This window comes from Corella eumyota, chromosome 5, assembly GCF_963082875.1.
Source record: "Corella eumyota chromosome 5, kaCorEumy4.1, whole genome shotgun sequence".
NCBI classification, from domain to species: domain Eukaryota; kingdom Metazoa; phylum Chordata; class Ascidiacea; order Phlebobranchia; family Corellidae; genus Corella; species Corella eumyota.
The window spans coordinates 13,126,707-13,141,566 of NC_137494.1; the positions used below are offsets into that span (position 1 = coordinate 13,126,707).

Consider the following 14,860-nt stretch of genomic DNA (forward strand, 5'->3'; position numbering starts at 1 on the left):
TCAAACTAACTGACTGACAAAATGACATTTAAAACTTGTAAATATAAACCTTAACAACTAACAAACAGTCTGGCAGTCTGACAAAAAACGTAAAACAGAAAATTAAACTTTTAACTCTTGACTATATCTTTAGCCTAACTATTAAACACATTCTTATACAGTATAACACAAAAACTAGTACTTTTAAGTTAAATTAATGAGTATCTGTAGATTGTTAAGTTTAAATAACAATTTTGGACAACGTTTACTTAAAAACCATAAAAATCGGGAGTGCCAAAGTTCATTTAGGTTTACTTCAGGTTTTCTTTTGGTAACGGTATCAATCAAATACTAAATTGAAGGATAAATAAAATCACCACAAACTGCCACAACCGACCACAAATTTTATATTCTCGTAAACTTTTATTTAAAAATTAACAAAGACAGTATTTTAAAGTGTATCTTAATTAAATATTAATAATAAAAAGTAATATGAGATATATTAATATATACTATAACAACAAAACCTAAATATTTAAAATGTGTACTGAATTGCTAGGATAGTAATAATCTACAATATTTTTTATCATAATGCACAATTATATAAAATTTAAATAAACTTTGGCAATTTTTATTAATTTATATAAATAAACATGCATATAATATGATTATAATGTAATAAAAACTTTGAAAAATAAGGACAACTTATTTGAACTTAAACGCTCTCTAAGAAAAATACGAATAACCTTTAACACAAATATAGTACCAAAAATAGGCCAACAAAACAACTAACAGTGTAATTGCTAAAATAACTTCTCGTTTCATTCTTATAAGTAGCCTGTTCTCTTTTAAGTATTTAGCAGTAATTTCTCCATTTTGATTTTTATGGGGAAACGGGATATTAGGAATATCTACTTCTAGAAATTTACACAAAGGTGCCCAACCTTCTTTTACGCTGTATTGCAAAAATCTGTCTTTAGGAGCGGCCTATAAAATTAAATTGTGATAAAGTTAGTTAGCATCAAAAAGTTGTGGTTACTATGTTACATCGTTTAGTATATAAATAACAATAAATACGACTTTTTTTTTTTGTAAAATAAAATTAAACAGAAAGTTGTAAAATAAAAATAAGATAATAAACTATAAATTATTCTCAAGTAAAAGTAATAAATAAAGTTTATTAGTAAAATTACTGACCTTTAGTACATGAGCATTATGCTTTCTGTAAGCCTTTTTATGCAGCGTTTCATTGATTTTCCGTTTGCCAAATAAGGGATATTTTGGTACATATCCATAAGCAGCCATTGCTAAACGTAAAGGAACAGTTATTTCTTCCTTTAGTAGCCTAAATTACTGTATACGCTGTGTTACTGAAAAGTCTAACTAGCACACAATAATTTTACTGTAAAGGCCTGTTCACACGACAAGCTTGCGTTGCGCTGCGTTGCGTTACGTAACTTTACGAGTTCTAGGGATTAACAAATACAAAATATCTAGTTAAAGTATACCGCTTACGAAATCTTGCGTAAATTTCGCTTCGGCTACAAAACTTAACGAAATCTTACGTAACTTACGCAAACTTTCGTGGGTGTAAACGACTCTGTTCATTTTAAATGGTTGCGAAATCTTACATTACGTTACGTTGCGTTGCGTACGCCGTGTGAACGGGCCTTAATGCGTTGAATACTACTAAACACAAGGTCTTAGGTTTAATTCCCAATGCCTCCAATGATAATGGCATTTGCTAAAAATTATACCTAATTGATCCATGTAGTTGTGAAGTGGCAAAAATGTAGGCGAAAAGCAACGCAATAATTTGATTTGAACGGAGTTGTAAGATTCATTTTGTTTGTGAGCACTTTTCATCCATTCATCTTCATTTTCCCGAGTCGAAAATATAATCTGTTAAAAAAATTGCATTTTGTTTTCTACTACCAAAAATATTAAAAGTCTTAATTAAAGTAGAAACAGATGTTATGGATTTAGAAGTAAAATGTTTCTTTATATTCCTTTATAAAAGTATTTCGAATTTACCTCATTTTTTGCAAATATAAATAAAGATTTTGTCTACAACGTGACAAAAGTAAACTATTTTTCATTTATATTTACCACTTCTTAGAAATGGCTTAATTAACCAGATATAAAGAGGCCCTATGACATACTTAAACGATGATAAGAGCTTTTAGTAACTTTATATATTAAGCCACATAACCTTTGCTTCTGGGAATGCCAGGCTCAGTTCTTCCCAAAAAATACTAGAAGGCAAATCGGTGGCTGCATCAATATTTTGATAAATTCTTGCAAAATCTTCTGTCGACCCGCCCTCTGTTAATATCTTCATCCAATCTTCACCCAAGAATTCATAATTCTCCATAAAATCGTAGACGTTGTAGCCAAGTATTTGTAGTGCAGCACCTAGTGATTTTGTGCCAGTTTTTGGCATGCCAGCACAGATGACTTTCATATTGAAATATATTTATACGTTCTATAATAGAGGCAACTTGTTGAATTCGAAAATTTTAAGGTTGTGCGTTTAACAAATTAAAGGCTTTTGCATATTATTTTTTAAACTTTGATTTTGATTATTGTAGAAATCCTATATTTGAGCCTATCATGATATATCTTTCTTGTTATGTTTTAATATATTTTAGACGCTAGTATAAGTATTGCCCTTTTTTATCTAAAGTTTGTTCTGTTTTTTATCTAAAGTTTGTTCTGTTTTTTATCTAAATTTTGTTGTCTAAAGTCAAGTTTGAAACGGTAAGAAATAAAACAGACACAACTAACAACAATGCTATAACTTATTACGCATGAAAAATATTAATCTACAAAACTACGTTACTATTAGTAATATAAATAACTCCAACCAGCATATGTTTATTATAAAGACTTTAAATTAATACAACTACACAATAGCAGGATATATTAATACCCATGGTACTTATTTCATTTCGCTTTAACCATACTTAAATAATAAAGTTTCTTTTTATAGAAGTTTGTTTATAAGTGTTTGTGATTTTCAAACTATTTGTAAACTTTTGGTTTCGTTTTAAAGCGTTATGATCTTTTATAATTTAACTAAAGTAAATCAATTTATCCTTGTTGTAATTTACGATAAACGACAACAGCGTTACATAATAAATTAGTAATCAAACATTACATAATCAATCAAAACTAAAACGTGATAGGCTATTGAACATTATGGTTAAGTAAGCTTTTTGGCTTGTTTACAAAATGTGCGTTTAAATAAGAAATACAACAAAAAAGAACAGACGACCTAAAAAGAAACTTTTCTAATTGCTTGGCAAACAATAAACACTATACATTTTACTACCAAGCAAAGATTAGATTAACTGGTTTTTATTAAGACCGCTACTTGCCCTACTTGCCTGCAGGCCGCTAAAACATTACTTTAGTTTCAGTTAGTTGTTTACAACTAATACAGAATGAAGGTGATATATGCTGGTTTGCCTAAAACGGGCACAAAATCAATGAATGCTGCATTAAAAATACTGGGTTATAATGTATATGATTACATGGAAAACGTTGAGTTTCTGTATAAGGAATGGATAAAAATATTTAAAGAGGGCGGGACTGTTGAAGATTTTAGAAAAATGTTTGAAAATGTTGATGCAGTTACTGATGTACCGTGTTGTATTTTCTGGGAGGAATTAAGTCAAGCTTTTCCTGGGGCAAAAGTAAGAAACGTTTTATTTATATCTTACCTCTAAATAGGCAAATTATTATACCATTGACCTGTCTAATATTGTATTATTTGACCTTTACAGTCTAAAAAGTAAGGGTAAATATTTTCTTGTATAAAACGGTTGTTCAAGAGCTTGTTAGGCTAATATTTTGACACTGTTTAGATAATATTCTCTATAAGGGAAGAAGAGGAATGGTTGAGAAGTGTTGTCGGGCAGTGGGACACAATGGATTGGCACCTTAAAGTTTTTAGAATGTTTTCGCCTACCTTCTGGCATATGAGCATTTTTAACAATTTAAGTAGTAAGTGACACAATCACTTTAAGTCGGGTGGTTACTAGCTTTTAAAAAATTAAACTAGTGATATCTTCTTTAAGGTAAATATAACTTAAAGCAGTCTGGACAGTGAATAGTAATGCACTATGAACTAAGACTTATACTGTAATATTGTTTATATCGGTCAGTATTTATGTCTTGCTGTTAAAGGTATTGCCTGGTGTGGATTTGTCCCAGAAAGGCGCTGGTTTTGTAAACCTAAAGTCAATCACACTTATCTTAGACAAAGTTACCGAAGACACAACGCGTATATACTCCAGGTAAGACAATAAAAAAAATTAAATTTCAAGCCTACTTTACGTTAGAGTTTTATCATGTTTTTTACCTACAGAAAGCACCAAAGGACAGATTTCTTAATTTCGATTTCAAGGAAGGCTGGGGCCCACTTTGTAAGTTCTTGGGAAAAGATATTCCTGACGTTCCCTACCCTCATAAAAATATAAAGGGGGCCGTATTCAAAGAGCAGTTAAACGAAAACAAGTATGTACTAAGGCTTCAGAGGGAAGTAATGTTTTTATGCAGCATTTTGAGCGCGGTACTAATCTACGGTGGGTACCGGATCGTGACCGGAAAAACGTCACCTGGAGCCTGGATCAAGTCCGGAACAAGTTTTATATTCTCGATTGTGCAAAAATAAAATTATAAATGTTTAGTGTAAATATCTACAAAGCCACATTAATAGTTTAAAATAAATAACAACAAGCTACCCTTGTTAAATATAAAGCCTTAAATTTGATAACTCGACTAAACAGTTATATTCTTTATACTTTCTAGATTTGGATAAAAAATCGTAATTTTCTTGGTAAAATGCGTTTAGTTTTGATTTAAAGCATTATTGCACCTTTTCAGTTTTAATAAAAATGAATAAACTATAACTGTGATTTACAATATTAGCGCTTTATGATATTTCAGAATTTATAAATTTATTTCAGCCCCAAGATAAAGGTTTCTACGGTTTTGTATCGAATTTATCAATTTAAGTTGTCTTTATTGGTTAGTTTGTACATAAATATACCAAAAAACAGGTTAAAGTTCTTATGTAAAAAGAGTTGTTACATGGAACCGCAAATTCAATGAACAAGTTATTAAAAGCACTTGATGTACTTATTGAAATAGGCAAGTAAAAGCACTTGATGTACTTATTTAAATAGGCAGGAAGAATACGTTTACGCGTGTCAGTAAATTAATTATAATTTCAATATAATTCAACTTCAAAATCTTTTTGTTTATAAAAAATAAAAGTAGGCTTATGCGACTTTTTGTTTATAATTTTAAAAGTAAGATTACTTGGAATAAAACTGTTTTCAAATTTATACTTCGCTAAGTAGCAAAGATAAGGTTGTGTAATTGTGGTTAAACGAGTCATTGCTTTGCCTACCTAGTCTGCAAGCGTTTAATGTATAACTTTAGTAATAGCATATAAGGTACATACAACTGAGGAAAAATGAAGGTGATATTTGCTGGTATGCCTAAAACTGGCACAAAATCAATGAATGCTGCATTAAAAATACTGGGTTACAGCGTATATGACTACATGGAAAGCTTTGAGTTTCTGGGTGAAGAGTGGGTGAAAATATTTAGGGAGGGCGGGACTGTAGAGGATTTTAGAAAAATGTTTGAAAATGTTGACGCAGTTACTGATTCACCAAGTTGTATGTACTGGGAAGAAATTAGCGAAGCTTTTCCAGATGCAAAAGTAAGAAAAATACTTTTTTATATTTTACCAATAACGTTAACGAAGTTAGTGTACTGTGTAACGAATTACCGTTTAACAAAATTACCTTTTTGCATAACTGTAACAACCTTTAAAAATGATTAACACTGTTAAGATAATATTCTCTATAAGAGAAGAAAAGGAATGGTTAAAGAGTGTTGACAGGCAGTGGGATGCAATGGATTGGCACCTTAAACTTTTTAATATGTTTTCTCCTACTTTTTGGTATATGAGCACGTTTCACAACTTTAATAGTAAGTAAAGTAGTTTTTTCTTTTTTATTTACAGTTTTTGTATCATTTTTCGATGGTCAAATGCTACTTACAAGTTGTTTAGCTTAATATACGCTGCTTTTGCCAAGCCTTTTTACGCGTTGCCGTTTGTTAAGCTTATTTTCGCACTAACATATTTGCATATTCACAACCAATTGTTATTGTATAATCATTAGGTCAAATAGTATAGGGTTTGGCAGATTTAAGAAACATTACGATCTCCTTTAAGGTAATTAAAAATATTATACCTTAAAAACAATGGGGACAGCACTAAGTAATGCATTATGCGATTCCTGATGTCAAGTGATGAAGAAATAACGTATACTGTAGAGTTATTTAAGCAGTGTTTAAATATTACCGTTTTAGGTTTTGCCTGGTGTGGACATATTCCGGAAAGTCGTTTGTTCCGTAAAGTAAAAGTTAATTACTCTACCCTAAAACTAAAATACCGAAGACACAACGCGTATATACTTGAGGTAAAGCATTTAATAATTTTAAAGAAACTGTCAACTTGTTTTTAAGCCTACGTGAAACTATTCTTGACGTATGATAGACAATATTGTAGTTTCGTGAAATTTTTACTTACAGAAAGCACCGAAAGACAAATTCCTTTTTTTCGACCCCAAAGAAGGTTGGGGCCCACTTTGCAAATTCTTGGGTAAAGATATTCCTGACGTACCATACCCCCACAAAAATAAAAGGGGGGGCATGTTTGAGGACCTGATAAATGAAAGCAAGTATTTATTAAGGTTCCAGAGAGAAGTAATGTATTCATGCAGCATTTTGAGCGCGGTACTAATCTACGGTGGGTACCGGATCGTGACCGGAAAAACATCACCCGGAGCCTGGATTAAGTCCGGAGCAAGTTTTTTATCCTCGATTGTAAAAAAATAAAAAATTTTAAATCTTTAACATAAAAAGGCAATATTTTAGGCTAAAACAAAACGTTTAACACGAACTATTTTCAATATCAATCACGACATTGCTATTTTTAATATCAATCACATCAAACTGCTGACTATTTAATAATATTAACAAAAAACCTTGAACCTATCGTTAGTAAAATTATTAATCAATTTAAATATCAACCAAAAACGTATTAATAAACAGGAAACAAAATTTAATAGGGCGGAAAAAAATGTCAGTGCACGTCAACTTTTTGTTTATAAACACAAAAAAACTTATAAAATAAGAAAAACTACTTAATTGTAATAGTTTGGCGAATAATAAACGTACAGGTTTTTTTAAACAACATTACTATAAGTCTGGGCATATTTTCGCAAATGTTTAGCCCGTAGGTAAATGTTTAGTCTACTTAACATATAAATATAGATAAGTAACTCACCAATCGAAAATGAAATAATATTTGCTAAATCTGGCACATAATTAACAAATGCTGCGATGCTAGGTTATAGCGTATGTGATTGTACGGAATTTAAATTAAATAAGTAAAACATAAAAGAGAGAGTACTGACCCAGAATAAAACTATTTTTGATTTTATTTTTGCTACCTCGCAAAAGATAAGCTTGGTTGATCATGGTTAACCGGGCCATTAATTAGCCTGCAGGCCGTTTAAAGATTTTTTAGTCTTAGCAAATAAGGTGTTTACAACTAGTAAAAAATGAAGGTGATATTTGCTGGCATGCCTAAAACGGGCACAAAATCAATGAATGCTGCATTAAAGATACTGGGTTATAATGTATATGATTACATGGAAAACTTTGAGTTTCTGGGTGAAGAGTGGGTAAAAATATTTAGGGAGGGCGGGACTGTAGAAGATTTTAAAAAAATGTTTGAAAATGTTGATGCTGTTACCGATACGCCAAGTTGTATGTACTGGGAAGAAATTAGCGAAGCTTTTCCAAATGCAAAAGTAAGGAATATTTTCTTCTATGTTCTTTTCATATCTTTTCCAGTTTAAGATATTGATTATCTTTGACCTTTTAAATTGGCCTTTTAATATCGTAAAAGTAGAATTTGGCCTTACGCATCCTTATAAAGTATAACAAAATATAGTTTATGATAGTGAAACATAGTACGAAGTAACAGATTTAACAAAGTTACTTTTTCAGTTAACTGCGCACACCTTTAAATATAGTTAACATGGTTTAGATTATATTCTCTATAAGAGAAGAGGAAGAATGGTTAAGAAGTGCTGTGGGGCAGTGGGATGCAATGGATTGGCACGTTAAACTTTTTAAGTTATTTTCTCCAACATTCTGGCATATGAGCACTTTTAACGACTTCAATAGTAAGTAAACCAGTTATTTTCGAGCAGTAAGTGAGGGCACTAAGTAATGCATTATGCGATTTCTGTTGTCTAGTGATAAAAAACTATAACTTACCTTAAATTGCTATTGTCTGTTTTTAAAAATCAGCTTTATTAGTTTTCGTTTAAGGTATTGCCTGGCTTGGACATATTCCAGAAATGCGCTGGTTTCGTAAAGTAAAAGTCAATCACACTACATTAAAACAAAAGTACCGAAGACACAACGCTTATATACTTGAGGTAAAGCATTAAAATCTTTTAAATAAAATACTAATAATCAGTCAACTTGTTTTAAGCCTACATTGGTTAATTTTTAACATAAGATAGGAAATTTTATAGTTTAGGAACAGTTTTACTTACAGAAAGCCCCAAAGGACAAATTTCTTTTTTTCGACCCAAAGGAGGGCTGGGGCCCTCTTTGCAAGTTCTTGGGTAAAGATATTCCTGATCAACCCTATCCTCATAAAAATAAAAAGGGGGCTGATTTCAAGGGGCAGTTGAAAGCAAATCAGTATTTATTACGAATACAAAGAGAAGTGATGTTTTCGTGCAGCATTTTAAGCGCGTTACTTGTTTACGGTGGGTATCGAATCGCCACCGGAAAAACGTCACCTGGAGACTGGATTAGGTCCGGAACGGTTTTTTTATCCTCGATTGTAAAAAATCTTCAACATAAAATGACACTATTTAAACGTAACTTTTAATAACCTATTTTTTATTAACAAATATGCCAAACATTTTGCTTTCTAAAACAATAAGCACTTTAGCATTACACTTGCTATCTCTAATTATTACCAATTTTTAACGCCTTCTTAAATACTAACTTGCACTTTATTTTACCTTTATAAAAAACATTAAATAATCAAAAAACAACAAGTAGAACTTTTATATTATCTCTGTGCAATTATCGACACACAATAAAACTTCATTTTATAATTTTTGTTTGCAAGAATAAATATGCCCTCAATTTGTGCTACAATTTCATATTGTAATATTAAGGGTACAGCAATTAATTTAACATATATCAATTAATTTTTTAATGAATGCGTATTAAACTTTTTATTTTGCTTAATTTATATGCTGAAAATGATTTGTTTTAATAGAAATGCTAAATATCTACACCATGATTATAAAATTAAATTTTATCTACATTTTTAATTTAGAAAAAAAATAACCTAAGAAAATTTAATTCATTTTGCCAATAGTTTGAATAATTTTTCCCAGAAGAGACTAATGTAGAAGTGGGGACTTTCTTAGAAGTGGGGACTTTCCCAAAAATTATCCTGTAACACAGAAAACTCCCCAGGACCCCTAGTGCGCCAAGAGCAATTTTTGACTCCCACTGCACCCTTAACAGCATGGGGTTAATTGCTAACAGTTTGTTAATAAGTGACCCCTTTTGATTTTCATGGGGGTAAGGCATGTCGGGTATAGGGACCCCTAAAAATTCACACAGTGGGCCCCAACCATCTTCTGGGTTAAAATGAAGAAATCTGTCTTTTGGGGCTTTCTGTTAATCAAAAAAAGTTTTTTTAAAAGTTTGTAATATTTGACTAGCAGTGTGACGGTTAGAACACTTGGCTTTACAACATAAGATCTTCAGTTCAATTCCCACTGCTTCCATAGTGTAGCGCCTTTTAGTAGGGCTTCGCAATGGTATCAGCACAATAATTACATAAGAAGATAATCAATAATTTTCTGAACTGCTAAGTTCAACAACTTAAGACCGGGTCAGGGTAACAATTGTTACTTTATGTTAAGGCCCAACAAAAAATGTTGCAATGAAGTAGTTTAAAATATAAAACTTCACAATATAACTAATTATATTTCATTTATATATTTAAATATTTTACCTCTAAAACATATGCATTATGTCGCCTATATGTTCTTCTCAGAAGAAGAGGGTTTAATTCTGTTTTACCAAATAAAGGTTGCCTTGCAACAAATCCAAATGTTACTTGACCTAAATAAAGATCACTATATAAAAATATTAAAGTTGTTTTTTCATTGCACCCTTAATAATAACTTTGACTCACAAAGTGCATTAGAGAATCTTGTTATTTTCCAATATGTTGGTGATAATCTTCGCAGCATTTTAATGTAAGGAGTGTCAAAGGAGGCATTCTGTCTTACAATACTTTCCAACCATTCATCTTCACTTTCTCTAGTCGAAAATATTATCTACAAAATATATATTTTTAAGATATTGGACATCTCTTTTTAGGTACTCAGTTTGAATAACACTGTTATCATAACAATAAAAACCTAATTAGTATCCTTTATTAGGCGCCTTACGGCAATGTGGTGTTATGATAAGAACAGTTGGCTTCAGAACATAAGGTCATAGGTTCGATCCCCGCTGCTTCCATGATATAGCTGCAGATTAAATATCAGTTTACATTTTCAATAATATTCTAAAATGCCTTTATGCAAATTAAAACTAGGTCAAGTTAATAAATCCAACCAGTGTTTGTGAAGTTGATCTTTTCATATCGAGGATAAAGATTTAAAAACACACATAAAATTGTAGATTTCAAAAATAATCCAAAGCTAACAAAACAGTTATACTAAGACGCTCTTGTAAGAATTAAGACAATTCTAGATATTTTATGTTTATTTGACCAAAAGAACTAAATCAAATGTTTATTAGGAAAATGAATTTTCTTACTTTTGCATGGGGAAATGCCTGGCTAAGTTCCTCCCAGAAAATACAGCCAGGGACATCAGTAACTGCATCAACATTTTCAAACATTCGTCTAAAATCTTGAATTGTCCCCCCCTCTTTAAATATTTTTCTCCATTCCTCATCTAGAAACTCGCAGTTTTCCATAAAATCGAACACATTATATCCCAGCGCTGTTAGTGCAGCATTCATTGATTTTGTGCCAGTTTTAGGCAAACCAGCAAATATTACCTTCATTGCTTGGCTGTTTATGTTTTATTGTCTAATGAAATCGTTAGATCTGCAAAATAAAAATACGTAAAATAAACTTAGAGCATAAAAAAAAATTCAAAAAGTTGTAAAAAACAGAATATATATAGTTTATAAATTATAATATATCTACCTTTACTGAACTGTTATTAAGTAGGTTAGTTAGTCTTGGTAGTTTTTATTTTGCTCAACTTACAGAAAATTGCACTGCATTGCAAAAACAAAATTGGACTTCGAACTTATTGATGAAATGCTTATTGCGTTGTATAAAGTAACTTATGTTTACCCTTTCTACAAAATTTTACCAAAACTTGAGCTAATTGGTTAACAGCCAATACAAAAAAACAGTTTAAACCATTAAATTTTGTTAAAAAATCCTTTCAAGTAAATCTACTTTAGGTATTTCTAGAAAAAGTGATAAAATACTTTTAAACTGACAACACTAGCACACTAGCGGGAAATCACCTAACTTTAAACCCCGAATGCCAAATAGCACGTGATTTTGTTTTGATGAAATCTTATATATAATGTCTGAAAAATGTTATGATATAGTTGTAATTGGTGCTGGGCCACACTCTTTAAGTTTATTAACAAGGCTGCTAGTTGATGTACCTGATAAATATGAAGAAAGGCCATCTAATAGACAACTTTTTAGCTGCAAAAATGGTAATTTTTCTTTTTCGAGTAAAATCAATGCAACTGATTGTACCATCTTACTATCTAATTTTTAAATGGTAAATTATTGTTTTAGGGGCTTAATAACCATATTATTTGTATTTATTAAGGTAAATATCAAGCCAAAATTAAAGATAATCCACAAACACAAAGAACACCTCGTCAAATATCAAATTTCTTACGTTCTAATCAAAATAATGAAGAGGTTTTAAAGAAGATATGTGTTATTGATAAGTATGTATTTAATACATATTCAATTTATAAATTTGATTTTTTTATTTTTAAAGGTAATTTATTTATTTACCTGTTTTTAAGAATATTCAAATTTTAATGGATAACTGTATAACCAATGCCAGTAAAGTTTTTAATTTATCCTTGATGTGAGAAGGACCTCTTGAAAACCTTACTATAGACTAACATTTTTTTTGACCCACTCTTGAGATGACTTTGACAGTTTGGGATTTTATTGATTAATATCCTCGACAATTAAATTGCTTTTAAATTTTTGGCTTAGCAGGGGTTTATTTTATTTATAGTAGCTCGTTTAAGTTTTACCCGGCAGCGTGGTGTAGTGGTAAGAACACTTGTTACACCACACATGAGGTCGTGGGTTCAATCCCCACTGCTCTTATGCTGTAGCGCCCTTAAGTAAGGCGCTATAAACGGTATAAACTCCTGCTAAGCCAGCACCTAATCAGCATAATTAATATTCCAAACTCGAGACTGGGTTAGAGTAACTTATGTTACTTTATGTTAGGGTCGCACATTCAACCTTCCCACATCGAGGTTAAATTTTTACAAAAAAAAGTATTCTAACTTATTTTTAAGATATGGTTGCTGGATGAATCAATGGTCCAAACAGTTCGACATTTTAGGAATTTCACATTTAAGATCAACAATATCAGTTCAGCCTGAAGCTTATGATCTAAATGCTTTAATTGCATTTGCAACAAACCAAAAAAGGTTAACTGAAGTTCATGACATTAGCAGGGACCTTAGAGGGGGTAAATTTACAGGACCGTTTATTATTCCTTCTGTTGAGTTATTCTGGGATTTTTGTAAACATATTGTCAAGTTGCACAACCTTGAAAATGTGGTGCAAAAAGGAGAAGTTGTTGATATACAATGCTTAAGCAGCAATTTAAATAAAAAATTAGAAACAAAAAAATCAAAAAATTCTGATGCAGATGCAAACCTGTTTAAAATAACTTTAAAAAATGGAGAAGCATTATTTGGAAAAAATATTGTTATAAGTATAGGAAATATTGGTACAAAAAATATACCTGATTGGGCAATGGATTTGTACGGAAAAGACAATTCTATTTTACACACGACTGACTTAATTTTCCAAAGTAAAGCCCTTGGTATTTCCAATCCAAAAATTTCTAATGAAGAAAAACTGGAAAATTTTTGTGATTTAGATTTAAATAAAATTTCTTATAAATCCAGTACAAATTTGAATAGTGTTGAGAAAAATTGTTTTAAAAATGATCAAGTTTGTTATAAGGGAGAAAATGTTTTAATTGTGGGGGGTGGTTTAAGTTCTGGACATTTGGTTATTAAAGCAATAGAGATGGGAGCTAATAAGGTAAAAAAAATGTTTTCTTATTTTTATATTTACTCTTTATTTTTTAACTTTATAAATTTTATATTTATTTTTATGTTTTCTTTTTAAATATTTTCCTAGTATAAAAAGGATGACTATACAGTTCAAACATACCCTTTATTTGTATAAAATTAAATTTGAATCCTCATTACATAGAAATGGAATTATTGTAGTCATCAGTACAATGTTTAAATACTTTTGTTGTTTTAGGTTTATTTAGTTTGTCAATCTGAAATTAAAGTCAAGCAATTTGATCTTGATTTGGAATGGATTGGAAGGAGCAGGTTTATTAAATTAGCCGAGTTTTATTCCATGCAGGATCCAAATGTAAGTTCATTTTTTGTGTTTATATCATATTTCATTATTTGTGTTTTAAATTGTTTAAATACTATCAAAACTTTTGTTATAATGTTAAAAAGTATAACTTACCCACCTTAATAGTATGCCTACTTTAGTCTTTTAAAACCTAAATTTTGTGTAAATTGCTTTTAACATAAAGAGTTAGTTAAGAAATGTAAACAAAAATATAATAAATTTATTAATATTTTTAAAAGGAACGCTTAATGGCTATTAAACAAGCCCGACAAGGTGGCAGTATAACTCCTTTTGTGTTTGATAAATTAAAACAACTTGAAACTGAGGAAAAAATTGAAATTTTCACTGAAACAGAAGTATGGTCTTGCTGTAAAGAAAATGGTAAAAGTTGATTTTTAAAAATATTTTGACTTTTTTTAACGTTTATTTATCCTTAACATGAATAGATCACTTCACGACCTAAATAATTAAGTATTCACCTAGCAGGAGTTTATATCATTTATAGCGCCTTCTTTAAGGGTGCTACAGCACAAAAGCAGTGGGAACTGAACCCAAGACTTCATGTAGTAAGCCAAGTGTTTTGACCACTACACCATGCTGCCATTTTATCTTATGTATTATTAATTTAAAAAGTTATGTTTTTTTTGTAGAAAATTGGATGGTAGAACTTAGTAACAATGAAAGTATAAACGTGAACCTGATTTTGCTTGCAACTGGAAGCAAAATAAACATTCAAGAAAACCAAATATTTTCAAAAATATTAGAAAATTTTCCAACTCAAATAATAGATGGGTTACCAGTGTTAACTGATGATCTAGAATGGGGTTTAAATAGTAATGTTTTTGTTATGGGGGCTTATGGTGCTTTGCAATTGGGGCCCGATGCTCTTAATTTAGCTGGGGCAAGGGGTGGGGCTAGTAGAATTAGCCATAAACTAAAACCAAAACTTTTTAAGAAAGATAATGTTATGTTATAAACCCCTTTTTATGTTATTAAATTGTAAATCACAATGTTTTACATATTTATTGTCATTTAATGCAATTATTAAATACATTC

General features: G+C 30.5%; 5 protein-coding genes across 7 annotated transcripts; 3 read left to right on the forward strand and 2 right to left on the reverse strand.

Annotated features, from left to right (window-relative positions):
* Positions 1–675: 675 nt before the first annotated feature.
* On the reverse strand, positions 676–2,443 carry LOC145753530 (uncharacterized). The gene is made up of 4 exons (XM_082569935.1): positions 2,192–2,443; positions 1,737–1,881; positions 1,177–1,286; positions 676–966 (listed from the first exon to the last, which is right to left on the reverse strand). The coding sequence occupies exons 1-4, from the start codon at positions 2,441–2,443 to the stop codon at positions 706–708; spliced, it is 768 nt and encodes a 255-aa protein (XP_082426061.1). The 3' UTR covers positions 676–705.
* Positions 2,444–3,425: 982 nt separating this feature from the next.
* On the forward strand, positions 3,426–6,900 carry LOC145753531 (uncharacterized). The gene is made up of 8 exons (XM_082569936.1): positions 3,426–3,677; positions 3,849–3,987; positions 4,171–4,280; positions 4,352–4,568; positions 5,460–5,716; positions 5,850–5,988; positions 6,373–6,482; positions 6,595–6,900. The coding sequence occupies exons 1-8, from the start codon at positions 3,426–3,428 to the stop codon at positions 6,898–6,900; spliced, it is 1,530 nt and encodes a 509-aa protein (XP_082426062.1).
* Positions 6,901–7,628: 728 nt separating this feature from the next.
* LOC145753260 (uncharacterized) lies at positions 7,629–9,180 on the forward strand. The gene is made up of 4 exons (XM_082569665.1): positions 7,629–7,880; positions 8,120–8,258; positions 8,407–8,516; positions 8,639–9,180. Exons 1-4 carry the CDS (start codon positions 7,629–7,631, stop codon positions 8,978–8,980), a joined length of 843 nt encoding a protein of 280 aa, XP_082425791.1. The 3' UTR covers positions 8,981–9,180.
* Positions 9,179–11,518, reverse strand: LOC145753259 (uncharacterized). 3 transcript variants are annotated; one of them, XM_082569664.1, is made up of 5 exons: positions 11,405–11,518; positions 10,945–11,239; positions 10,313–10,457; positions 10,130–10,239; positions 9,179–9,786 (listed from the first exon to the last, which is right to left on the reverse strand). In XM_082569664.1, exons 2-5 carry the CDS (start codon positions 11,194–11,196, stop codon positions 9,436–9,438), a joined length of 858 nt encoding a protein of 285 aa, XP_082425790.1. In that variant the 5' UTR covers positions 11,197–11,239; positions 11,405–11,518; the 3' UTR covers positions 9,179–9,435. The 3 variants fall into 3 exon arrangements, with proteins under 3 accessions (XP_082425790.1, XP_082425788.1, XP_082425789.1); XM_082569662.1 differs by having other exon boundaries at positions 11,342–11,450; XM_082569663.1 differs by lacking the exon at positions 11,405–11,518 and having other exon boundaries at positions 10,945–11,368.
* A 217-nt stretch (positions 11,519–11,735) lies between these two features.
* LOC145753532 (uncharacterized) lies at positions 11,736–14,780 on the forward strand. Its single transcript, XM_082569937.1, has 6 exons — positions 11,736–11,874; positions 11,994–12,117; positions 12,712–13,471; positions 13,700–13,816; positions 14,044–14,185; positions 14,455–14,780. The coding sequence occupies exons 1-6, from the start codon at positions 11,736–11,738 to the stop codon at positions 14,778–14,780; spliced, it is 1,608 nt and encodes a 535-aa protein (XP_082426063.1).
* The last annotated feature ends 80 nt before the right edge of the window (positions 14,781–14,860 follow it).